This window comes from Mustela nivalis (genome assembly GCF_964662115.1).
Source record: "Mustela nivalis genome assembly, chromosome: 6".
Lineage (NCBI taxonomy): Eukaryota > Metazoa > Chordata > Mammalia > Carnivora > Mustelidae > Mustela > Mustela nivalis.
In genome coordinates, this window is record NC_139025.1 from 61,858,743 (window position 1) to 61,885,474 (window position 26,732).

Here is a 26,732-nt window from a genome sequence, read left to right on the forward strand (position 1 = left end):
GTCCTGGATGATTACTATTATAAACAACTGGGGTAGCTATTTAAATCTGGGATTCTTGAACCACATGGGAGACCTTCCGAATCTTCATTTTGAACCAGCCTTCCCAATGCTCAAGTTTGAGAACCACTGTTGAGAGGAACAACTGATACCAGTGTCCAGTTACCAAGAACCTTATAGTTGGGTGTTAATTTGCATAGGAATGGAGATCACAGCCAAGTGTAGGTACCAAAGGAGATATTTTTGGTTAAGGATTATTTCTGTTGCTGTTCAAATTATAGAGTAGAAGACCACCACACAGAGGCTGATTGTAGACCCAGTGATGATCATGAGTCCATGTGATAAAGCTCACTTACCTAGTAAGATAATTTTTTTAAAAATTTGCCCTTGATGTGAGGCTTTTTTTGTTAATGTTTTTGAACCACGTTGTTTTACCGATTTTATTTTATTATTATTTTTATTGAGGTATAGTTAAATGGTAAAATATTTAAAGTATACAATGTAAAGAAAAAATATTGTTAAAATGTCCATGCTACTTAAAGCCATCTACAGATTTAATGCAACCCCTATCAAAATACCAATAGCATTTTTCACAGAACAAGAATAAATAATCCTAAAATTTGTATGGAACCACATAAGACCCTGAAAGGCCAAAGCAATATTAAGAAAAACAAAACTGGAGATATTACAATTCCAGAGTTTAAGTTATATTACAAAGCTAGTAATCAAAATACCTGCACAAAAACAGACACATAGACCAACAGAGTAGAACAGAAAGCCCAAAAATAAACCCACAATTAAATGGTCGATTAATCTTGGACAAAGGAGGCAAGAAAATGCAATGGGAACAAGACAGACTCTTCAACAAACGGTGTTGGGAAAACTGGCAGTTACATGCAAAAGAATGAACTGGACCACTTTCTTACACTATACACAAAAACTCAAAATGGATTAAGGACCTAACTGTAGGACAGGAAGCCATCAAAATCCTAGAAGATAGCATAGACAGTAATTTCTCTGATATCAGCCATAGCAACATCTTTCTAGATATGCCTCCTGAGGCAAGGGAAACAAAACCAAAAAGCAACTATTGGGACTACACTGAAATAAAAAGCTCCTACACAGTGAAGAAAACCATCAACAAAACTACAAGACAAGCTATGGAATGGGAGGAGACATTAGCAAATGACATATCTGCTAAAGGGTTAGTATCCAAAATATAAAGAACTGATACAACTTAAACACCAAGAGACCAAATAATCTACTTTAAAAATGGGCAGAAGACATGAATAGACATTTCTCCAAAGAAAACACACAGATGCCACAGACACGTGAAAAGAGGCTTAACATCACTGATCATCAGGGAAATGCAAATCAAAACTACAATGAGATCTCGCCTCACACCTATCAGAATGGCTAAAATCAAAACCATAAGAACAAGTGTTGGCAAGGATGTGGAGAAAAAGGAACCCTCATGCACTGTTGGTGAAAAAGCAAACTGGTGCAGCCTCTGTGAAAGACAGTATGAAGGTTCTCAAAAAGTTTAGATAGAACTATACTACCATCCAGTACTGACACTACTGGGTATTTACCCCCCAAATATGAAAACACTAATTGAAAGGGATACAGGCACCCCCATGTTTATTGCAGCTTCATTTACAATAGCCAAATTGTGGAAGCAGCCCAAGTATGCACCAGTAGATGAATGGATTAAGATGATGTGGTTTGTACACACACACACACACACACACACACACACACACACACAGAGGGATATTATTCAGCCACAAAAAAAGAATAAAATCTTGACATTTGCAACAACATGGATGGAGCTAGAGAGCATAATGCTAAGCAAAATAAGCCAGTCAGGGAAAGACAAATACTGTATAATTTCACTCATATGTGAAATTTAAGAAACAAAACAAATGATCAAAGGGGAAAAAAAGAGAGAGAAACTAAAAAAAGACTTTTGAATACAGAGAATAATTGGATGATTACCAGAGGAGAGGTGGGGGAAGGGGGATGGGTGAAACAGGTGAAGGGGATTAGGAGTGCACTTATCTTGATGAACACTGAGTAATATATGGAACTGTTGAATCACTACATTGTACACGTGAAACTAATGGAACACTGCATGTTAACTATACTGGAATTAAAATTTTAAAAATAAACTATACAAAATGATGATTTGATATGTGTATGCATTGTGAAAGGGTTTTTTAAAAAACCAATGAATCAAAAATGAAATCACATGGGACATTTTCTAAGTTTGAATTTTTTTTTAATTTTTTTTTTAATTTATTTGACAGAGATCCCAAGTAGGCAGAGAGGCAGGCAGAGAGAGAGGAAGGAAAGCAGGCTCCTCTGCTGAGCAGGGAGCCCAATGCGGGCTCGATCCCAGGACCCTGGGATCATGACCTGAGCCGAAAGCAGAGGCTTTAACCCACTGAGCTACCCAGGCGTCCCTAAGTTTGAATTTTCTAATACCTAAAAACTAATGAAAATGAAAGCACAACATACCAAAACTAGGGGACACAGCGAAAGCAGTGCTAAGGGAGATATTTATAGCTATTGTTTATTTTATTATTTTTTAAAAAAACTCGAGAAGCTTTTTTTTTTTAAAGATTTTATTTATTTATTTATTTATTTGTCAGAGAGAGAGAGAGAGAGTATGAGTACTCAAGCAGGGGGAGCAGCAGCCAGAAGGAGAAGCAGGCTTCCTGCCCTGCAAGGAGCTTGATGCAGGACTCGATCCCAGGACCTGGGGTCATGACCTGAGCCAAAGGCAGCCGCTTAACCCTCTGACCCACACAGGCATCCCTATAAACGTTTACTTTAAAAAACAAGAAAGATCTCAAATCAATAACCTAACTTTACAATTTAAGAAACTAAAAAAAGAAGAAACAATAATCTCAAAGCAGGCAGAGGAAGAAAATAATATAGACCAGAAATAAATGTAATAAAGCATAGAAAAACAATGAAGCAAATCATTAAAACTAAAAGTTGGTTTTTTGAAAATATCAACAAAATTGACAAACTTTTAGCTAGATTGACTAGGAGAAAAAAGAAAACACAAATCACTAAATAAATAAAATAAAAATAAGTAAATGTGGGGACATTACTACTGAACATCCAGGTATAGGAAGGATTATAAGAGAATACTATGGATAACTGTATCCCAACAAATTGGATAATCTAGATGAAGTGAATAAATTCCTAGAAAACACAAAACCTGCAGAGTCTAAATAAGCAATAGAAAATCTGAATAGACCTATAACAAGTTAGGAGTTTGAATCAGTAACCAAAAACCTCTCCCCAAATAAAAGCCCTGGGCCTGAAGGCTCATGGTAATTTCTACCAAACATTTAAAGAACTAATACCAGCCCTTCTCAAACTTCAAAAAACTGAAGAGGAAAAAACACTTCCAATCTCATTTTAGGAGATCAGCATTCCTGTGATACAAAGCAAGCCAATGACACAACAAAAAAAGAAAAACCGCAGACTATTATCCCTTATGAACACTGATGCAAACATTCTCAAGAAATGCTAGCAAACCAAATTCGACAGCATAGTGAAAAGATTATATACCACTGCCAAGTGGGATTTAACCCTGAAATGCAAGGAGGGTTCAAGATACAAAAAAAAAAAAAAAAAAAAAAATCAAAGTGATATACCATATTAACAGAATGAAGGAAAAAACCCTTTGGGATAATCTCAATTGATGCAACAAAAACATCTGATAAAAATTCAACACTCTTTCATGATTAAACACACACACAACAAACTAGGAATAGACAGAAACTACTGCAGTATAATAAAAGCCATATATGAAAAACCCACAGAGGACCTCATACTCAAAGGTAAAAGACTAAGATCTTTTTCTCTAAGATAGGAACAAGGGAATGATGCCTGAGTTCACCAGTTTGATGCAACACGGTACTAGAAGTCCTAGCCAGAGCAACTAGGAGAAAGAAAGAAAGAAAGAAAGAAAGAAAGAAAGAAAGAACATCAAAGTTAGAAAGAAAGAAAGAAAATTATCTCTATTCACAGATAATGTGATCTTATATGTAGAAAACCTTAAAGATTTTCACACACACAAAAATTGTTAGAATAAATGATTTTAGCAAAATAGCAGGATACAAAGTCAACACACAAAAATTAGTTGAATTTCTACATGCTAATATTGAACAAATGAAAAAGGAAATTTTAAAAAACAATTCTACTTACAATAGCATCAAAAAGAGTATAATACTTGGGAAATAACTCACCTGCGGAGGTAGAAGACTTATACAGTGAAAACTAAAAAATATTGTTGAAAGATATTAAAGGTATAAATAAATTGAGACTTATCCCATGTTCATGAATTAGAAGACTCACTATTGTTAAAAATGTCCACACTACCCAAAATGATCTACAGATTCAATGCAATCCCTATCAAAATTCCAATGACATTTTTTGCAGAAATAGATTCATATGGAATGCATATGCAATCTCAAGGGACCCAATACCTAAAACAATCTTGAAAAGAACAAAGTAAGAAGTCTCCTACATCCTGATTTCAGGACTTACTACAAAACTACAGTAATCAGGGGTGCCTGGGTGTCTCAGTGATTAAGCATTTGCCTTCGGGTCAGGTCATGATCCCAGAGTCCTGGGATCAAGCCCCACATTGGGCTCCCTGCTTGATGGGAAGCCTGCTTCTCCTTCTCCCACTCCCCCTGCTTGTGTTCCTTCTCTTGCTGTTTATCTGTCAAATAAATAAATAAAATCTTTAAAACTACAGTAATCAAAACGGTGTGATACAGGCACAAAGATAGATATAGAGACAAATGGAATTGAATAGAGCTGAGAAATAAACCCTCTCCTGTACGGTCAATGGATTTTTGACAAGGGTGCCAAGGCCATGCCCATTCAAGAGGGAAGAGAAGGTCTTTTCAAGAAATGGTGATGGGAACACTGGGCATCCAAATGCAAAAAAAAAAAAAAAAAAAAAAAAGATATTGGGCTCTTACCTAATATCATATACAAAAATTCACTCAAAATGGATCACCAACCTAAACCTAAAGCCTAAAACATAAAACTTTCAGAAGAAAACTACAAAGCAAAAGCTTCACGACATTAGATTTGTCAGCAATTTCTGGATACTACACCAAAGACCCAGGCAACAAAAAACAGAAAGAGACAAGTTGGACTTCAAGAAAATGTAAAACTTTTGTGCCTCAAAGGACACTTTCCCCAGTTTTCCCTGAGAGTTGCCATAGTTTTCTGCTTCTGCAGTGAAGGCAGGCAAGAAGAGCTAACCCTCTACCCCCACTGGCTGCTGGGAGCCAGCCCTCAGCAGCTCCTCAGGGAAAGCCGTCAGCCCCTCCTGCACCGGGCAGCTGTGACCGCTTCCCCTCAGCTGCACCCCGCCCCCCTCCACCCTGTGACTTCTGCATCTCCTCACTGGTGGGCTGAAAATATCCACTATCGACTCCCCGACCAACCCGGGACTCTACACCTGCTCCATCTACCTATCCATATCTTCCTGCTTTGGCTTTGATGCTGTGGCTTTGAAGAACTTCATGAAACAGTTTCTTCACCAATCTCATGAGGACTGAGAACATGCTGAGGTGCGTGACCAATGACCAAATCTTCCTTAAGGATATCAAGAAACCCCACCACAAGGCCCAACTCAACAGAGTACGCATTTTACTTGGGAAGCGTCAATCAGTCACAACTAGAAATGCCCAAACTGGCCACTGACAAAAATCCCCTCTTGTATGGCTTCCTGAAGAATCATTACCCATCAAAGAATTGGGTGACTCACAAAACCAACTTGCACAAGAATCTGGCGTGGGGGGGATATTCCTTTAAAAAGGAGGAAATTCTGACATATGCTACACATGAATGAATCTTAAGAACATTATGATGAGTGAAATAAGCCAGCCGCAGAATGGCTAATAATACTGTATGACTCCATTTATATGAGGTACCCAGAGTAGTCAAAATCAGAGGGACGAAGAGCAGAATGGTGGTTGTCAGGGGTCGAGGGGAAGAGGATAGAATTTCAGTTTTGCAAGATGAAAAGGGTTCTGGAGATGGATGGTGATGATGGGTCCTTAACAATATAAACACAATACCACTGGACTATACACTTAAGCAAGAATAGGATGACAATTCTTACATTTTGTGTATTTTACCCCCCCCCCCACCAAATTGGGAAAAAAAAAAAAAAATCAGGGCTAATTCAGGCCAAATCCAGTATGCATGTACATACATACAATTTTGTCTTCATGTATTTACGATTCTATATAGTTAGTACATTAAGCAACTGGTTTGATTTGCCCTCCCTTTACTACCTCCCACATGCCACAGGCATGAAATTTAAAAGATCAAGCTTCCCTCGGCAAAGTTTACTTTATCTCGGCAAACTGTCTTAAGCAGCAGTGTTGAATAAAAGCATTGTCACACATGCAAAGTCTCCAGACTATGCTATGCCAAAAGTCAGTCCCTAAGTGCCGGTATAAGGTAGCCTGGGTTTTCTCCGATCTCTCCACGGAACTGCTTATCAACTCCCTGAGGGAGGGACCACATTTTATACTTCTGTTCCTCGGCAGGATTTTGAGACTGTGTTCCTATCATAGTAGATATTCAATAAGTGTTGTACAGTTTCCATTAGCGGAAGGGAGGGGAGGAAAGAGATCACCTGGGACGCAGGGATTGCAAGGGCTCATTTCTCCAGCGGGTATTTCAGCGGCAGTCCATTACCCGGTCCTACCGAGTCCATTCAACTTCACCTCTAGTTCTTGCCAACGTACACCCTCCCCGCTGGAATCTTCTTGGCCTCTTCTTCCAGAAATGATCGTTATTAGTATTGTCCATTGTCGAGAAAGTTCTTGGTTTGGAAAAATAGAAATGGCTGTGCCCCACTTCCAAGGAAAGATGGTCTCTGCAGTTCCACCAAGTGCCAGTAGGTGGCGGTGACGCAGCACAAACAAGCTCCAGTTCAATACTCTTGTTTATTGAAAGAATCCATCTCCTTTTGCCATTGAGGTTATAATATTTCTTTTTAGTGTGACTTGATGGGCCTTGTTTGTAATTTAACAATATTGGAATCAAATTTTGATACCTAATCACATGGATGTAAGCTCTATTACATTTCAATTAGCATTCCCTCTGATTTGATTATCAAGCTTTAGCCATTCAAGTGGCTAATAGAGAAACATTTAGATAATTGCAGCTGTCTGGGGTTATTACATTTGCTATCATTTTCACAGAGTGATTCATGTAAAGACTGGGCCATAAAATTTGTTTTTGTTGGTGGAGACAAGAAACTATGGCTTTCTAGGGTGTGGGCTTTCTTGTTTTTTCGTGAGGAGGGAAATACGAGTGTAGGGGGCTTGCCATTTAGTTATTTTCCAAAAGGATATTCTTGATTCTCCATCCACAATATTGTTTCACTTGGCCAAAGAAAAGAGGCATTAGTCAAGTTTCCTCTTCCTCTCTTTTAATTGAACTGGATCACATTGGAACTGAACAGATTAACCACATCAAAACTTATCTCCTACACAAAGGCCTTCCTGCATAAATGAAATTGGGGTCTCACTTCCCACCTAATACTGTTCCTAAGTACAAACCCTAGAGGTGTTTTTTTTTTTCATTTATTGTTTTTTTATAAACATATAATGTATTTTTAGTCCCAGAAGTACAAGTCTGTGAATCGCCAGGTTTACACACTTCACAGCACTCACCACAGCACACACACCCCCAATGTCCATAACCCCACCATCCTCTTCCAACCCCTCCTCCCCCCAGCAACCCTCAGTATGTTCTGCAAGATTAAGAGTCTCTTATGGTTTGTCTCCCTCCCAATCCCATCTTGTTTCATTTATTCTTTTCCTACCCCCTGAACCCCCCACTTTGCATCTCTACTTCCTCATATCAGGGAGACCATATGATAGTTGTCTTTCTCCGATTGACTTATTTCACTAAGCATGGTACCCTCTAGTTCCATCCACGTCGTCACAAATGGCAAGATTTCATTTCTTTTGATGGTTGCATAGTATTCCAGTGTGTGTGTGTGTGTGTGTGTGTGTGTGTGTATAACACATCTTCTTTATCCATTCATCTGTTGATGGACATCTAGGTTCTTTCTATAGTTTGGCTATTATGGATATTGCTGCTATAAACATTTGGGTACACGTGCTCCTTCGGATCACTACATTTGTATCTTTAGGGTAAATACCCAGTAGTGCAATTGCTAGGTCATAGGCTAGCTCAACTTTTTGAGGAAACTCCAAGCTGTTTTCCAGAGTGGCTGTACCAGCTTACATTCCCACCAACAGTGTAGGAGGGTTCCCCTTTCTCCACATCCTCGCCAGCATCTGTCATTTCCTGACTTGTTAATTTTAGCCATTCTGACTGGTGTGAGGTAGTATCTCATTGCAAACACTAGAGGTGTTTTACCAAAGTTGCTTGACCACTTGGTGGAGATAGGGAGGCATGCTTTAAGCTTAAATGGAGTTGTTGGCTAAATGACTTTAAAGGGCCCTTCAGCCCCTACCATCGAAGATTCTAGGGATCAACAAAATAATTGTCCCAGCCCCAAAGAGCCCTTAGACCCTAAGAGCAGGCCCAGTTGCCTGGAGTCTTGGAGTGGCCTACATGTGGGGCCTGCTCCAGAGAGGTGGGGAACCTCACCTCGAGAAAGTCACCCCTCTACACTGTGTGGGCCACTAAGAGCCAATTCAAATCTGGAAAGAGAAAAGGCATTGACAAAAACTCATGAGTTTTAAAAATCCAATCCTTTATAATTTTTTTACCCACAGATAACTTGGTAATACATAAATATGGCTTCAAAACCATTTTCTGTTCTAGAAAACAGATGCGGTCAACTTGAGAGGGAGGCGTCGACTTCGCTTTTGTTCGGCTGGAAAATCTTTCCCATGTACTGATGGGAAAACATGAATCCTTATAGACACCCCATCCATTCTCAGAAGCCCAGGATCTATACCTCTTCAAGGCCAGCCCCGCACCTCTCCAGTCCCATGGATTTGTCAGGACCCAGATCCAGGCTCCGCAGACAATAGGCAGGCACGCCGATGTGCCTCAGATCCGATTCTATCCCAGGTCGTATTGTTTTTGAGAGAATATTTAAAACCAAAACCAAAACCAAAAACAAAAACAAACAAACAAAAAAAAAAAACGCAAAGCTTTCTTACAATGATCCAGCCAGCCTAGTAGTTTGCCTTTTACTGTGGCAACAGTTATTTTGAATGTTTCTCTCTTTGACTGTAAGTCCAGTAATCTGCCAGAAAGACAAACACACTAGCCTGCCCTTTAATGTGTTAAAGAATCATTTTCTCCCCCAGTACAGGTGGTTGTGGGGAGGGCCAGCCCCAAAAGGCTTGACCATAAAAAGAGTGGAGGTTGACAGACTGAAGGTCTGAGCCACCGCCCAGGACTCACAGGGGTGGGGTCCATTTTTCCCAGAAGTGCACACAATGTAACATGTAATCCAGAAAAAATGCAGAAGACATTGCCAGGGCAATTCTCTTGGAATTCAATGAAGAGATAGGGAGTGGAGGATGGGTTAGGGAGGGAGAGAACAGCGTAGAGCACAGATACTCATAAAAGGTAACCAGAGAAACCGATTTCCTTCTGTACCGGTCTTTGCAGACGTAATTCAATTGTTTTGGTAAAACAAGCAGCTGAACAAAATTCATTAGCCACTAATGAGATCTCAGTACTGGAAGAGCCATAGGTCAAGTCTGGGACCTAGTGTTCCCTCAAAAGTAAATAGTACCTTTTAGTACAAGAGAAACAGAGTGAGGTCTTTTTTTTTTTTTTTTAAAGATGTTATTTATTATTTGACAGAGACACAGTGCAAGAGAGAACACAACGTGGGGCAGGGGGAGTGGGAGAAGCAAGCTTCCTGCTGAGCAGGGAGCCCAATGTGGGGCTTGATCCCAGGACCCTGGGATCATGACCTGAGCTGAAGGCAGACACTTAACTACTGAGCCACCCAGGTGCCCCAACAGAGTGATATCTTTTTTTTTTTCAAGATTTTATTTATTTATTTGACAGAGAGAGAGATCACAAGTAGGCAGAGAGGCAGGCAGAGAGAGAGAAGAGAAAGCAGGCTACCCACTGAGCAGAGAGCCCAAGATGCGGGACTTGATCCCAGGACCCTGAGATCATGACCTGAGCCGAAGGCAGAGGCTTTAACCCACTGAGCCACCCAGGCACCCCAGAGTGATATCTTATGGAAGAATTTCGTAAATGTTTAAAAATCAATACCTAACATCCCACCATTGATCTGGCACTCTATTTTCTCTGACTTCATTTCCTATTACTCTTCCCCTGACTCACTTTACCGTCACTCACACTGAGTCCCTGTTGCTTCTCAAAGGGTGTTCCCACCCCAGGGCCTCTGCACTCACTGAATACTATGCACACAATTCTTTCCCTCGATACCCACACGACTCACTTTTCCCTTCCTTCAGAGCTTTCGGTCAGTGTTGCCCTTTCCTTTTCCCAGCCGCCCTCCATAAAATTTTAACAAGTCCTCTTTTTTTTAGGTTTCTTTTTCTTAGTAATCTCTACACCCAACATGGGGCTTGAACCCACAACCCCAAGATCAAGAGCCTCATGCTCTTCAGACTGAGCCAGCATGCACCCCCAAATTTCAACATGTCCTCTTGCCCTGACGTTTCTATCCTTTTCCCCTGATTTATTTTTCTCTTCATCACTCTAACATATTATATGTTTCACTCATTTATTTAGTATATTTGTGTCTCCTACACAAGGGACTCTCCCTGAGGGCAGAGTTCTGACTATATCTCCAATGGCTACAAGAGTGTCCAGAACAGCGTGAGTGCTCAAAGCAAAGCTTTGCATAAAGTTCCATTCTGTATTCATACTTTCCACAAAGACACTGATTTGCAAAAAGAAAATATTCTTTCTAAGCAAATCAGTACTATAAGGAGGGTTATTTATAGAATGATTAAGCAACCCAGGAGACTTAACTGCTTTCTTTTTTTTTTTTTTAAGATTTTATTTATTTATTTGACAGACAGAGATCACAAATAGGCAGAGAGGCAGGCAGAGAGAAAGAGAGAGAGGGAAGCAGGCTTCCCGCGGAGCAGGGAGCCCGATGCGGGGCTCGATCCCAGGACCCTGAGATCATGACCCAAGCCGAAGGCAGCAGCCCAAACCACTGAGCCACCCAGGCGCCCCACTTAACTGCTTTCTACACTCCTCAAGCACTTGTTTTTTTGTTTGGTTTGGTTTTTGGGTTTTGGGGTGTTTTTTTTTTAAGTCTTCATTTACTTGTTTGAGAGAGAGAGAGAGAGCGCGCACCAGCCGGGGGTGGGGGGAGGAGAAGGCCCATTTCAGGCCTTGATCCCAGGACCCTGGGACCATGACCTGAGCCTAAGGCAGATGCTTAACTGACTGAGCCACCCAGACGCCCCTCCTCAAGTGCTTGCCAGTGTTAGAGGTAAGGAAGTATGTAGGGAAGTATATAGCACAGTTCTCAAAGTGGTTCTCCAAGTGGTCTCAGGCCAGAAGCAATGGAGAACCTGGAACTTGTAAGAAGTACATTCTCAAGCCCCACCCCAGACCTCCTGGATTAAAATCTTGGGGGCAGGGGGCACAAATCATAAAACAGACTCTTAACTACAGAGAACAAACTGGGGGTTGCTGGAGGGAGGTGAGGGGTGGGCTAGGTGGGTGATGGGCACTAAGGAGGGCTGGACTGAGCACTGGTGGTGTATGTAAGTGATGAATCACTAAACTCTACTCCTGAAACTAATATTACACTATTTGTTAACTAACTAGAATTTAACACTTCAAACATACATACATACGTACATAAAATCCTTATTTTATGACACAATTCATGTTTTAAAAGCCCCCCAGGTGACTCTAACTCAAGCTGACATTTGAGAAGCCACTGCTGATCAAGAGGAAATTGCCGTGGGTGAAATATCTAGAGTTCTGGATTCAAGTCCTGATCTATTTAGTTGGGTGCCTCTGGTTCATCCCTTATCATCTACTTCCATAATTCATTTCTCAAATAAGCTGATGACTTTTAGAGATCTCATTCTCTTAGAACCTCCCACATTAAATCACCTGTTCTTTATCCAGCAGGCCCTCAAATCAACACGCCCAAGACAGAACTCCTCCTCTTTCCCCCATCCCACTCCTCCCCCTGTCTCTCCACTAGGCAACCCAAGTCAGAACCTGAGAGATGCTAGATGCTTCCTTTCTCTTTCCCTCATATCAAGCCAGTCAGCATGACCAGCAGATCCTTATTCTTGGATCTCTCTTTAGCCAACTCCCTCCTTCATTTTCCTGCCACTGCCTTTAACTGGTCGCCAGCTTCAGAGCTCACCCACTTCAGCCTGTCTGCCACACGGTCTTCTGAAACACATGCTGCTGATAGCCACCATATAAATACCCTCCGTGGCTTCGAGTGCTGTTCCAGCTTCTCTGCTCAGTCAAATGGCCATGCACCATCTCCTTTCTCTAACTCTCTCATCTTCCTCTACCACACACCACGCTTCACACACAACACCAAGGTGTTCCACACCTCCATGCTTTGCCACAGACTCAACCTTCTCTCACATGCCCTTGTACCTGGCTCCTACTTGACCCTCAAAAGCCATCCTTGACAAACCCTCCCCTGTGAGGCTTCCCCTGTTTCACGCTCTGAGCGCACTGCTCATACCACTCAAGTACCCTTCTTACTCTTCACTAGAACCACTCATTTCTCTATTTCTCCACCAGCCTATAAGCTCCTTGAGAACAGGAGCCCTATTTTATTTCTTTTGTACCTCCAATTTCCAGTACAGTGCCTGGCACATAATAGGTATAAAAGAAATGCTAGACACATTCATGTTTATATATAGTAGGTTGGGTTTTTTGTTTTGTTTTGCTCATTTAAAAAAAAATTTTACTATCTTCAATTAGCCAACATATTAGTTTTTGATCATCATTAGTTTTTGATGAATGGATAAAGATGTGGTTCATACATACAATGGAATATAATTTTTTAAAGAATTTTTTAAAGATTTTTAAAATTTATTTGACAGAGAGAGAGACCACAAGTAGGCAGAGAGGCAGGCGGAGAGAGAAGAAGGGAAGCAGGATCCCCGCTGAGCAGAGAGCCCGATGCGGGACTCAATCCCAGGACCCTGGGATCATGACCTGAGCTGAAGGCAGAGGCTTTAAGCCACCCAGGCACCCCAAGATTTTTTTTTTTTGACAGGCAGAGATCACAAGTAGACAGAGAGGCAGGCAGAGAGAGGAGGAAGCAGGCTCCCTGCTGAGCAGAGAGCCCGATGCAAGGCTTGATCCCAAGACCCTGAGACTATGACCTGAGCCGAAGGCAGAGGCTTAACCCACTGAGCCACCCAGATGCCCCAAGGAATATTAATTTTTTTTTTTTTTAAGGTTTAGGTGAGAGAGCATGAGTAAACGAGAGAGAGAGCGGGCGAGTGCACTCACACAGGGGGGGGGGGCAGAGGGAGAAGCAGCATCCCCACAGAGCAGGGAGCCTGATGTGGGGCTCGATCCCTGAACCCTGGGATCATGACCTGAGCTGAAGACGCCTAACTGATGGAGCCACCCAGGTGCCCCAATACTTTCTTTTCTTTGGAGGTTTCTTTCCTCATTTTAGCCATGTACGTCAGTGTTTCACATTATCTAAACCAATCCTTGACTAAACATAGCTCCAGGCAGTTAGAGACACATCTGTGTTTGCTCCTGGAGCAGGAACTAAGAAAGTGAACTTACCCAGAGGGAAAGTCTCTCATCTGAGGTCCAGGAGTGAGGAATAAGAGCCTGTCTTTAGGAACTATGACATTTTGAAGACACCAAGTTCACAGTCCCCTGGGAGCCTTTTCTGTGGGGCAAAAGGGATGACAGAGGTGGGGGCTTTTGTCCTCTCTTGTGGGCAGATTTCTTTGGTGAGTTTTCCTTTTGGGGTGCCTGTGGCCACGAAAGAGGCTGCCCCGAGAACCCCCACCTATTTTTAGCCTCAGTGCAACGCCCTGCAGACGGCAACCCCCTCACATACCACGCGGTCAACTTTCAGTCTTGCTCTTGCCAGTATGAATCACCCAGGCTTGGCCTGACAAACTGAGAACGTAAAAAAAAAAAAAAAAAGTGAGAATAAAAAGACTTGCAGTGAAAAGGTAAAGCCTTAGACTGTGGAAAGTTGCAAAGGTGCCCTGACATCTTCTATATCTAGTAGCCCTTCCCCCCAGGCTACTTTTATCAAATAATTTCATATCCGTTCATATGTAATGTAATTTGAGTGAAATTCTCTGTGACCAGCCTGAAGTGTGGAGTCTTCCCTGGAAAACCTAAGCTCCTCCCTAGGATTTCCTCTTTAAGGAAAAATGTATCTGAGAGATGAATGGTTCTAGAAGTTACCGGAGTCAGAGAAAGGATGCTAGGCTATGTCCTGGTTAGGTTAGCAGCTGTTCACTTTGTTACGCTAGGTCAAATTCTTGAGGTATGATATTTGCTGTTGGAAACGCTGCTGCTTCTGAAAGGCATCAGAGATCACCCTGGAAGGGTAGCTGCTGGGCCTTCCCAGTGACACCCCCTGGGACCTGGCCAGCCACGCCGCCCGTGGACCTTCAGCTTTGCAGTCCAGTGATGGGAATTCCAAGGATGCATCCTCCTGCCTGGCAGGCATGCTTTCAGTCACCCTGACTGATTCCCATTCAGCCCCTTCATTCATTCATTCATTCACTCACTCACTCACTCACTTCCAGTTTCCTTTTTGCTCTCTTATCCTGGGGAGCTACACTCAGCAGTCAGTAAGACTCCAGAATCTCATCCATTCCCATCCTAAAGATTTGGAGGAGGACTCTTCCTCCTTACTCGAGGGCCCACTAGAAGTGACTCTCAGGCAGCAAAAGCGGGGGAAAAGAGAAGGGGGAGCCCTGTCTAGGTCTGTTTATAATCTCCTCACTCCTCTCACAAATGCTCTAATCCTCCGACAGGCTGTGTTCTATGGTGGCTCTGGCCCTACTCCCGTCCTTCTAAGAGCCTTTATTGCACAGTGCCTCCTTCCTTTATTTTTATTTCAAGATTTGTATTTATTTGACAGAGAGCAAGTGAGGGAACACAAGCAGGGGGAGTGGGAAAGAAAGAAGCAGGCTTCCCACCAAGCAGGGAACCCAATGTGGGGCTTGATCCCAGGACCCTGGGATCACCACCAGGGCTGAAGGCAGACATTTAACCAACTGAGCCCCCCAGGGGCCTGCCTCCTTCCTTTATAAAGTGGGAATAGCACCCTACTCATTTGGAGGCTGGACCAGATGAGTTCTTGAGATGATTTCCAGACAGAAAACTTGATTGGATGAAGAATAAGGTCTTGACAGAGAAGAGTCAAAGAACAGTTATGATAGGTCTGAAGAAAAGGGGATCCCTGTGCCTTAAACAATGGACTAAACAAGGGAGACACGAAAGATATGAACACCCTCCTCCCGGCCCAGCAGGGACCATTCCACCCCACATTCTTCAGTGTCTAACTGGAGTCAAAAGAGGACAGGAGCAATAATTAAGCCATGCAAGGCAGCATGTGACCACAAGCCCAAGGTGTAAGACAGACGACAAGAATTAGAAGGGTTTGGAAGAGAACAGAGTTCTCCCTTGGAAAGGGCAGGCCCTGGCAAGGAAGCAGATAAAAAGTTGATCCTCGGACTAAGCGGGGGAGTGGAGGATGTGGCCCAGGGAAACCCAGAGTAGCTGGAGCAGAGGGTTGGTGCCGGGGAGAAATGGGGCATAGGAGTGGCCAAGCCAGGCAGAGTCGGACTCTGGAGGGTTTTAAATGCAACCCGCGGAATTCAGACTCCATGCTGCAGGCCGCGGTAGGTTTCTAGAGGCTCTGCTGGAAGAAATAGCATGATGAAAATGTGTATTAGAAACAGTAGTGAAAGGGGATAGATTGTCTAATTATGGAGTTGTAACCCTTTCGTTTTTTTAAAAGATTTTATTTATTTATTTGACAGGGAGAGAGATCACAAGTACAAGGAGAGGCAGGCAGAGAGAGAGAGGGAGAAGCAGGCTCCCTGCTGAGCAGAGAGCCCAATTCAGGGTTGGATCCCAGGACCCTGAGAGCAGAAGGCAGAGGCTCAACCCACCGAGCCACCCAGGTACCCCTGTAACCCTTTCGTATTGAGTTTTTAACCATGTGGAAGTGCTACGTTTCTACTTAAAAACTAATTTTAATACCCTAGAAAACACAATGTATAATTTGTGTCACTAGCTTTGCAGACATTTAAAATAGATACAGTCTCGAAGCCTGGGTGGCTCAGGTCATGATCCCAGGGGCCTGGGATCAAGTCTCGCATAGGACTCCCTGCTCATCGGGGAGACGGCTTCTCCCTTTGCCTTCCATTCTCTCTCTCTGACAAACCAAATCAAATCAAATCAAATAATAAAATAGAAACAGCCAAGCATCACTGTAGATTATGGGAAGCATAATCAGTAGGAGGGACGTCCTGGGGTGAGAGGTTCACACACTGATTGTGGCCTTCTGAGTGAGCAGCTTAACCCTTCTGAACCTCAAATTCCTTTAAAACAGAAATAATGATACCCATTTAACAGAAGGGCTGTGAAGATTAAATAGAGTTTTCCGGCCCCAGCAAGCATTCAGTGAATGTATACACAGAGAGGCTCCTGCAGCAACACAGGGCCTTCAGGAACGAGGGGGACCGTGAAAATGGAAAGGGTGTAGTTATTGAAAAAGCAGGATGAACAGAACTGATCAGCTATGTGTTTCAGGAGAAGGAACACTCGCAGCTTTCCCTTGGAACCGGGAGAAATGATGCAATATAGTCGCACTTAAATATCCAATTTGGGAGGGGGCGGTAAGGTCTTTGGTCTTTAACCCAACTTTTCCTAAAATCCCCTCAAGAAAATGGGATTCCTCGGAGAAGTTATTCCACGGATGGCCTGAAGATGTCGCTGGAGACAGTACCATCCACACAGCGCCCGTCTGGGCATCCGGATTCTGCCCTCCATGAAGGGAAAATTCCACAGTGGCTGCCTCCCTACATCCCCTTCTTCCACGCGCCTGACCTTTATGTAGCCTCCTCTTTCTCCTGTGAATCCTTGTCCTTCCCAGTACCTCCCTGTCCTGATGTTCTGGCCCCACTTGGGCGTGGATCTGAGTCCTTCAAGGTAGCAGAGCCAAAGCTGTGACTGGGTCATAGGTAGGCTTCCCCATTCTCTTCCCATTGCCATGTTCATAGAGATTATTTACCAAGACCTCTAGCCATGGTGTCACCCTCCCCCCCAGCCCAGCTACAGTCCCCTTGCCTCCTGGGTTTCAATCAGTGAGTGTCAGGGCAATCCCTGTTCCCCGCCACCTGGGCTCTTTAACTTTTCTAAATTGGCCCAATTTTCAAATATTAACACTTAAAGACTTGATGCATTAATCTACCTTGCTTTCTGAAAATATTAGTGTGCTTGGCAAAATTATCCCTAAACTTTAGCCTACAAACAGCCCTAGGATATAGGAAATGATGAGCATTCGTGAGCCAAGCTGAATGACTTATCCAGAGGGAATATGTCCCAGTCATGGGACTAGACTCTGATAGCAGAGATCTGAAATAAAGGAAAAAAACATTCCAGGCCAACTTTCCTCCTTCTCCCTGCTCACAGTTTCTGCTTGTGACCCTTCTTACTCGGTCTCTCATTTGCTTTCAGTATTTAAGAATCAGCCTAAATATAACTTTTAGAATCCATATTTTTATAGGTATCCCCCATGAACAGCCTCAAAGATAAGCTTCCAAGACTCATCTCAATTTCTAATACTTAGCCACATGATCTCGGGCTCTCCTCCAGAGGAGAGAGGCTCTAAAAGGAGGTTTGAGAAAGACATTATCTTATGATGACCAGAACCTTGATGGATCAAGGTTCTTAAATCTTTACTTGTAATCTGAAGCACATCTTCTTAACAACTATGGTTCTCTTTACTTTTGTCCTAAACCATTCCCAAGACCTTAGACCACGGGGTGGAGCGCACATATAGTTTCTGGTGGTAGATTTTAACTCTGATACTGAGAGGAATCATGAGCCCCACACCTGATTCTGGTGCCCAGGAACAGGGACGTCCTATTATTCATGCCTCAGACTCTGCAAAGTACCAGGCTTTTCTGTGGCACTTGCCCTAGTACTGAGTGTCCTCATACCCTGACTAAACTCAGAATGAATCGACACCCTAGACAAGACAGCAAATAGCCTGGCAATGCAGAGGAGGCCACGTGCTCTGAAGCCTCCACCCCCCACCCCAACGCAAACAACCCTACACACCTATAGACACGTTGCTTGGTGACCACCAACAAACAGTGGAAAGGGAGAGCCAGGAATTCTAGCCAGAGTGACACGTGCGGGCCTCCCCCATCTGAGAAGGTTACCCAATAGGCAGCCTTGGCACGTGGTTGGGACACCAGAAGAGCAGGAACACCTCAACAAGGTGCTTATTAAAAGGAGTTTAAAACAAATGTAAATAAGTAAGTAACCTAAATAGTCTTTGTGAAAAAAAAAAAAAAAATCAGAATTTCCTTCAATCGATTATACTTATTTTACAGTGTAATGTTTAAAAGTTCTTTGCAGGAGAGAGAACTCTCTTTTCAGGGCTTAGAGCCTGTGATTCCAATCTTCCAATCCTGCCTGCCAGGAGCAAGCCAGACTTTCTAGACAGACACATCAGTCCTAGTCTCCAGTTCCACCAAGGAACAGAGACCCTGTAATACCTGGGGAGGAGGGGGCCAAAGGTTGAGGCCTTCCCCCAAAGCACCAAAAAAAAAACCCAACCAAACAAACAAACAAAAAACAAAAAAACCTCAGCTGAAAAAGAGGTGGTAAACTCAAAGCCTGTTTAGCCAGAAGATGCAGAAATGCACTTTGTTTGGTTCCCATAATTTTAAAGTTTTCACATCAAAGTCCATTTTCTGATTTTTTTTTTTTTTTTAAGTAGTAGAGTAGCAGTACGGAGTTTCAAATGCCGCTTGGCAGAAATTGTCTGAGCTGAGTGTGGGACGTGCTCTCCCAGGTCTAGCTAGTTAGCGATGCCACCATTTCCCTCAAATCCAGTCCCATGGCCGGCCTCCCTGAGGTGTGAAATTCTTCTGGCCCCTATAGACAGGTACTTGCGTTTGAGACCCTTTAAAGCTTTGATCCCCCATTAATTTGCAGAATTTGTAGCAAAAGAAACACACGGAAGCTTTGACAGTGTTATTTTCAGGTCACCACAAAAGAGGGTTCTGATGATCTTTCCTCAGGAGAGATCTAGAGAGAGCTCCAAGTTCTGAGAGGGGTGGATAGAGGCAGTTGCTAACTACCAAAGGAGGAAAAAAGACCAAAGACCACCCCTGGGATTGAAAGCAGACTATGAATGCAGACTCTCACAGTAGGGCTGTCAGTGTATGTCAGACTTGCTTGTCCTTCAGGACCGGGCCATGGCTCCTTTCTCTTCTGGTCTCGTGGTGTTAAGCAACAGGTAGCCTTTTTCAGGAGTTCAGTTTGCTGGGGCTAAAACAATTTGAAAATCCCAGGACCCTGGGATTATGACCTGAGCCGAAGGTGGAGCAGGGGAAGTAGGAGAGGGAGAAGCAGGCTCCCCGGCTCAGCGGGAAGCCTGCTTCTCCCTCTCCCACTTCTCCTGCTTGTGTTCCCTCTCTGAGTCCCTGTCAAACAATAAATACAATCGTTTTAAAAAAGAAAAGAAAACCCAAATCTATTGGCTCATATTCCACGCTGTAGGCCACTGGGCACTTCAGACAGTAGGCTCGGTCCATACCTTGCATTTCCCACCCAGGAGGAGTGCACAAAGGGCCTGTGTTCACACAGGCCTCTGATGGTGCTCTTTCCCCCACGGGGCTGCTCCTGTCCAGAGTGAAGCCCACTGAGCACCACTGGCCATCCAGTGTCATTCCCTATGGCTATGTCCTGAACTCAAATAGAGAACCCCTTTGATGTTAACGTATTCTTTTTTTTTTTTTTAAGATTTTATTTATTTGACAGAGATTACAAATAGGCAGAGAGGCATGCAGAGAGAGAGAGAGGAGGAAGCAGGCTCCTTGCTGAGCAGAGAGCCTGATGCGGGGCTCCATCCCAGGACCCTGGGATCATGACCTGAGCTGAAGGCAGAGGCTTTTAACTCACTGAGCCACCCAGGCCCGCCAGTGTTAACTTTGTCTTTTGCATTTTAAAAAACCCAAATGACATTAAAAATGAGTTATCTAAGGTTTTAACATCCTTCTGTTGTCGGGAGAACTCTAAATGTCCAAGAGTCCTTAAAGTTCTTTCTAAACCAATCATCAGTTTCGCTGTCTTCTTTCGCCCCATCGGCTCATGTTTTCTGACTTCCAAATATGTTCTCAGTCGCCAAGATGTAATGTTTATTGATCTAAACCACATAGAGCTCTATATGATGGGGAGAAAACATGTTGGGTCACATTCAAAACGGTCTCCTAGGTTGCAGAAAATCATCAGGTACCCTCTTGGGAATCCCCACGACAGGAACATGTCATCAAGGCTCAGCACCTCCCAAAATTTCCAAAAGCATGATGACAAATCAGGGAGCGCCTGGGCCGGACTCTTACCACTAGGTGGCACAGTACACAATCAGAAATAAAGACTATGGGTCTTGAAGACCATCAGAAAGGTAAAGCACTGAAAGGAGGTGCAAGGAAGCTATTGAGACTTTTGTTTTATGCATGATTTTCTTTCTTAATGATCATTTTTGAACCTGCAGCTAAAAATCATCTTCTAAGCTATATAAGTGGGGCATTGAGAGCTCAACTTTCCTTTTACCTTTTTTTTTTTTTTTTTTTTTACACAGAGATGAATATTGCCTGATAGGGGAACACCAATCAACCTCTATTTCACCTAACAATTACTATGCTTTTGGTCTCATTTCTTTTATTTATTTATTTTTAAAGGTTTTATTTATTCATTTGACAGACAAGATCACAAGTAGCAAGAGGCAAGCAGCAAGAGAGAGGGGAGCAGGCTCGCTGATGAGCAGAGAGCCCAATGTGGGGCTCGATCCAGGACCCTGGGATCATGACCTCAGCCGAAGGCAAAGGCTTAACCCACTGAACCACCCAGGCATCCCATTTGGTCTCATTTCTACATGGAGTTTTCAAAAGCGTAAATACTACAACTGCTTTGGCCCCATGATTAATATGTTAGGATAGAAATTAGATAAACTGTCACGGGGTGCCAAGGTAAATTTCTCTGCATTTCAGTTCCTTTTGGGGAAAATAGGAATGATACCTATATTACAAGAGGAGTTCTGAGAATGAACAATGTATTGCAAAAAGTGTTGGGAGTCTTCCGAAAACTTACACTACTTCCAAGAGACATAGTCACCCTTAAGCAACTATCTATGTGTTTGTGGACAAGCAATACAATTTTTAAGCAGGAAAAACCCTTTAAATGACATTGATTGAATCTTATGATAAGAGCAGGTAGACCACAGCAAAGTTAACTGATCTCCCCAATTAATATGCAGTTAATTTAAGGTGGAGTCAGAAAGGAGATCTCCTACGTATAGCCACTGCTCTATCCTGCTTCCATAAGGGTTTTTGTATATCATGTGCCTGCAGAGACAATGGAGTCTGTCCTTGGAAAGCTTTCATTATAAACATGTGATCGTTATGACCCTGAAGGGTTTAGGTCTTGATTTTAGGGCTTTTTTTCCCCTATTTTTTTCTTACTCCCCCTGACCCAGGTTCCCTACATTCAGATAGAGGGTTGGAGAAAGAAGAGATGAGCAAACGGCTGGTTAGTACACAGCCAGTTAAAGATGAATGCAATACAATCACCAGGACTTTCTGCATAACGATAGAGGCTCCTGGGGCTCATCCCTAAAAACTCTGACCCAATTGCTTTATTTTGCCTGGACCAGTTCTAGAAGTAGACAAATTCAATTAGAGGCTTGCAGGCTAGGAGAAGGGGGTAGAGTGGGAATATCAGTTCTATTTCTGCAGGTGAAACCAGAGGATGGGGAGCCTGGATATGTCCAACTGCTGCCCTCCCCAGGGCAGGAGAGCAAGGAGCTAGCAAAGGGGGTAATCTGGTAATCTCTTGTAGCAAGGCTCAGCAACTACTTTCTTAGCCATCCTTAAGGCCCAATCTTAGGTAAGGCACTGCTCACCCTATTCTTCAGCCTCTTCCAAATGCTTCTGGAAAGTCACCCAGCTGGGCACCCAGAAGTAAGCTGAGGATCCATTCTTTGCAGCAGCACAGTGCAAATCAGTGACCATGACCTCGGTAATTCTTTTGTTCATCCAGGGTAGCTAGCTACAACTTCTACTACAAAGATCAACACCTCGCTTTACTTGAAAAAAATTATGGTCATGTTCAGCATTTTGCCTAAATACAGGGCAGAGTGTTTGCCCCTCCTCCAGTCACCAGGACTGTCAATCCCGAGGAAATGATTGAGGGTTCTCCAACCACTGGTCTCTTAACGCCAAAGCATTCACATTCACAACTTCTACGGGGGGGGGGGGGGGTTGTTGCTGGGGAGGGCTAAGTGTCCCTGCGCTGCAGAGAGCCTGGTATTGGCAGGAAGGCAGAGGCAGCCTGCGACCTTCTAACCCGCCAGTGCGTCCTTTCCCGCAGCGAGAAGTGTGGGGAAGCAAATCCCGACGTCCAGCCATCATTTCCACTCGAGTTTTCGAAAAGATCAAGAATCGGAAAGGACCGGCGGGTCGGCAAACCCCACGGAGGAACTGCACAACAGGTCTGCGTTCACTGGGATCTCAGCAGTCCACGACCCCAAATCGAATCGATCGTGGGAAACCCCAGGGAAAGAAGGCTTCTTGCCGAGGGACGGGATTACTGAGTGCAAGCAGCAGGGAAGTACCGGGGTAGGGGACCTTAGTCGGGAGGACTTTCCAGCCACTCAGCGTTCATCAAAAAAGTTCCCTGTACATGACCCCAGTGGCTCATCGCAGGGAGTTTCTCTGATGAACCCGACTCAAGGTTTAGGCTTCTCCCCCCGCCCCCACCCCCGTCTCCCTCCCGAGCAGAGGACGAGGCCAGTTCTCTTTTCTGGTCTGACTGGCTTGGAAATTCCCCGCGCCTGACCCCGCCCCGGAGAAATCCCCTGCCAGCGTTTATAGGGCGCCGCGGCGGCGCTGGCGAGCCCACAAGAGTCGCAGCCAGCGGTCCTCCCCTCCGTGACACGAAGAGGCAGCGAGCGCGCAGCCCGCGGCCGAGCGCACCTGGGCAGCAGCGCCACAGCTTCCCCCGCGCCATGTTTCAGGCCGCCGAGCACAACCAGGACTGGGCCATGGAGGGTCCCCGGGACGCGCTCAAGAAGGAGCGCCTGCTGGACGACCGCCACGACAGCGGCCTGGACTCCATGAAGGACGAGGAGTACGAGCAGTTGGTGAAGGAACTGAAGGAGATCCGCCTCGAGCCGCAGGAGGCGCCGCGCGGCGCCGAGCCCTGGAAGCAGCAGCTCACCGAGGACGGAGACTCGTAAGTGCCGCGGGGCCGGGTGGGGACGCCGGGCCTGCAGCGCGAGGCGCGCGAGGCGGCTGCAGACCCGGGTTTATGCTCCGCTGCCCCCCATCTCCCGGAGACCGTGCAAAGCGGAGGGATGCGCGTAGGGGCCGGGGGATGGGAAATGAGGGTCGGATCCCGGGGCTGCGGTGCAGCAGCTCTGCCTTGCAGAATGCATGGCTTCCCCTCCCTTCCCCACCCCCCACCCCCACCCCGGGCCCGGGCCGGGGCCGGGGCCGGGTCTTCTCGGCGCTCGGCGGGGGCGGGGCGGCGGCGGGGACGCGAAGTCCCCTCTTGCATAAGGGAGAGGCGGGGGGCGGGGGGAGGGTAGGCTGGAGTTTCTGCCCCGCTGGCGGGCGCCTCGCGGCCGGGAGGGGAAGTACAGGGCGTTCCGGCCCGGCGGGAGGGCGGGGCGGTCTGACCGGCGCCCGCCGAGAAGGGTGGGGGGGGGGAGCGCGCCCGGAAAGTCCCTGGGCGCCTGCCAGGAACACTCAGCTCATAATAACCTCGCGGAAAACACCGCGGCCTCGGCCTCCAGAAACCCCGGCCTTGCGCAATCCCCCGCAGCCTGCGCCTCCCTCGGCCCCACGCAATGCACTCAACAGCCCTGGGGGTTTTTCCCTCTGTTCCCCTTAGGTTCCTGCACTTGGCCATCATCCATGAAGAGAAGGCACTGACCATGGAAGTGATCCGCCAAGTGAAGGGCGACCTGGCCTTTCTCAACTTCCAGAACAACCTGCAGCAGGTGCGCCGGCCTGCCCAGCCCCGTGCCTCTGACCCAGTAATAAAGCTGGATCTAGCACAGCTGCTCCCAACCTTTCGTCAGTTAACAATCACTGGTCATTATCTTCCCAGACCTTTTATGCAAGGTCCTAGAGAGGAAAGAAAATTCCATTGATTTGGTGAGGCCTTTATGAAAGCCCACCTGGAGCCTCTGGGATTTGTATTGCCCCTCAGACCTGTTTGGGAGGAGCAACAGTCAAAGACCAGGAGATCTCTGGGGTTCAAGGGAGGACAAGACTCTGAGTTTGGGCCATGGCTTACCCTCTTTCTGTTCCCTCTTCCGTTTGTAGACTCCACTCCACTTGGCTGTGATCACCAACCAACCAGAAATTGCTGAGGCACTTCTGGGAGCTGGCTGTGATCCTGAGCTCCGAGACTTTCGAGGAAATACCCCCCTACACCTTGCCTGTGAGCAAGGCTGCCTGGCCAGTGTGGGAGTCCTGACTCAGACCTGCAGGACCCAGCACCTCTCCTCCATCCTCCAGGCCACTAACTACAATGGTACGTCTGCCAGCCCTACCCTGCCCATCAGAAAGCAGATGACTTGGAGAAGGGGTAGGTGGGCCAACTTTAGGAATCCAGGCCAGAGTAGAAACTCTCAACACCAGAAAGGATGAGAAAATACATGTAAAAGGCCTGTTTGATGCCTTAATAAAGTCCATTCAGAGCCCAGATTCTGGGTTCTCCAAAATCAGAAGTATTTGCCCCCTACCAGAAAATGTGGAAAGCTGTGCTTGAAATCTGAGGGTTGAAACAAGTGATTATACTTTTTTCATCATTCTTCTAGGGCACACGTGTCTACATTTAGCCTCTATCCATGGTTACTTGGGCATTGTGGAACTTCTGGTGTCTCTGGGTGCTGACGTCAATGCTCAGGTGAGTACTTCATGTCTCCAGATGGAGTGCCTCAGGGCTGCAAGGCCCTCCACAGTAAGACCTCATGTGCTTTTGTTGCAAGCAGAAATTCCAAACTCAGCCATAAACCTCTCCCAATTCCTTTGGGTTTCAGGAGCCCTGCAATGGCCGAACCGCCCTCCATCTCGCCGTGGACCTCCAGAATTCTGATCTCGTGTCACTCTTGTTGAAGTGTGGGGCTGATGTCAACAGAGTTACCTACCAGGGCTATTCCCCATACCAGCTCACCTGGGGCCGCCCAAGCACGCGGATACAGCAGCAGCTGGGCCAGCTGACCCTAGAAAACCTTCAGATGCTGCCAGAGAGCGAGGATGAGGAGAGCTACGACACGGAGTCCGAGTTCACGGAGGACGAGGTGAGTCGCAGCTTTGTCGCTCTGCACAAAGCAGGACCCTGTATCCAAAAGGCTCAACTTAATGAAGTTCTCACACTTTAGTGTGAGTGAACAGTAGTACCCCCCAAAGTATGTCTTCATTTTTGGCCCTTTTTAAAGGAGAGGAGCATTAAAGAGACGCTCCCTCAGCCCCTGAAGTTAATTATATTCAGGTTTTGGAGAATGGCATCCAAGAATACTTGATTTATTTTGAGGAACAGCCCTCACCATTATCCCAGCACCTTTGGCAAAGTTGTGGAGGTTTAACGTGCCTTTTTCTTTCTCTTGTTCTCAGCTGCCCTATGATGACTGTGTGCTTGGAGGCCAGCGCCTGACGTTATGAGCTTAGAAGAGTAAAAGGACATGGACTTGTATATTTGTACAAAAAGAGAGTTTTATTTTTCTAAAAAAAAAAAAGAAAAAAAGAAAAAAAAAATTAAAAGAGGGTACTTAAAACCACACTTCACGCTCCCTGGCCTGAAACATTCACTACGGTGGATCAGCCCTCATTTTGTTATTTTGGTGAACTTTGGAAGGGAACAAGAAAGATCACTGGAATTCAAAGAAAACCTCATTCAATCCTCACCTTTGTGGGGTTCTGGAGGAGGTTATGCAACATGTGACGAAAGGACGACATCTTACTGTGCTTTTTGACTGAATCACCATAGATTTGGTGGCTCAGCCCCGTGTGGGTTGTGTCACGACTGACTAGGTGTAAAGACCAGGTGTGTCGTTAAGCCTTTTGGGGGTGTGGGGTTAAAAGCCACTACTTGTCAAGGTTTGTGTTGCCCTCCTGTAAATGGTGTACATTGTGTATTTTGTTGGTAATTATTTTGGTACTTCTAAGATGTGTATTTATTAAACAGATTTTTACAAACAGAACTCTCCTGATCATTCTCTTTGGGCTGCTGAGGGGCTCCCAAGAGGAGAGTCATCCGATCCGCAGAGTGGGGGAGGTGGAGAGCTGTGTGGGAGCACTTACCACAAGCAGCCACAAAGCCCTCTCAGAGAGCAGCTTCTCACAACTGTGTACACCAGACTCCCTGCCAGGCATTGCAGGCAGCCCCCTGGGCCCAGTGCGTGGGAAGGGAGGCTGTTGCAAGATGGTAGGAAACACCATTCTTAGGCTGGGGTG

The 26,732-nt window shown here is 45.2% G+C and overlaps 1 protein-coding gene across 1 annotated transcript; it reads left to right on the forward strand.

Moving 5' to 3' along the window:
• Positions 1 to 21,341: 21,341 nt before the first annotated feature.
• On the forward strand, positions 21,342 to 26,479 carry NFKBIA (NFKB inhibitor alpha). The gene is made up of 6 exons (XM_082737827.1): positions 21,342 to 23,502; positions 24,163 to 24,271; positions 24,600 to 24,810; positions 25,097 to 25,185; positions 25,319 to 25,579; positions 25,893 to 26,479. Exons 1-6 carry the CDS (start codon positions 23,276 to 23,278, stop codon positions 25,938 to 25,940), a joined length of 945 nt encoding a protein of 314 aa, XP_082593953.1. The 5' UTR covers positions 21,342 to 23,275; the 3' UTR covers positions 25,941 to 26,479.
• Positions 26,480 to 26,732: the final 253 nt, after the last annotated feature.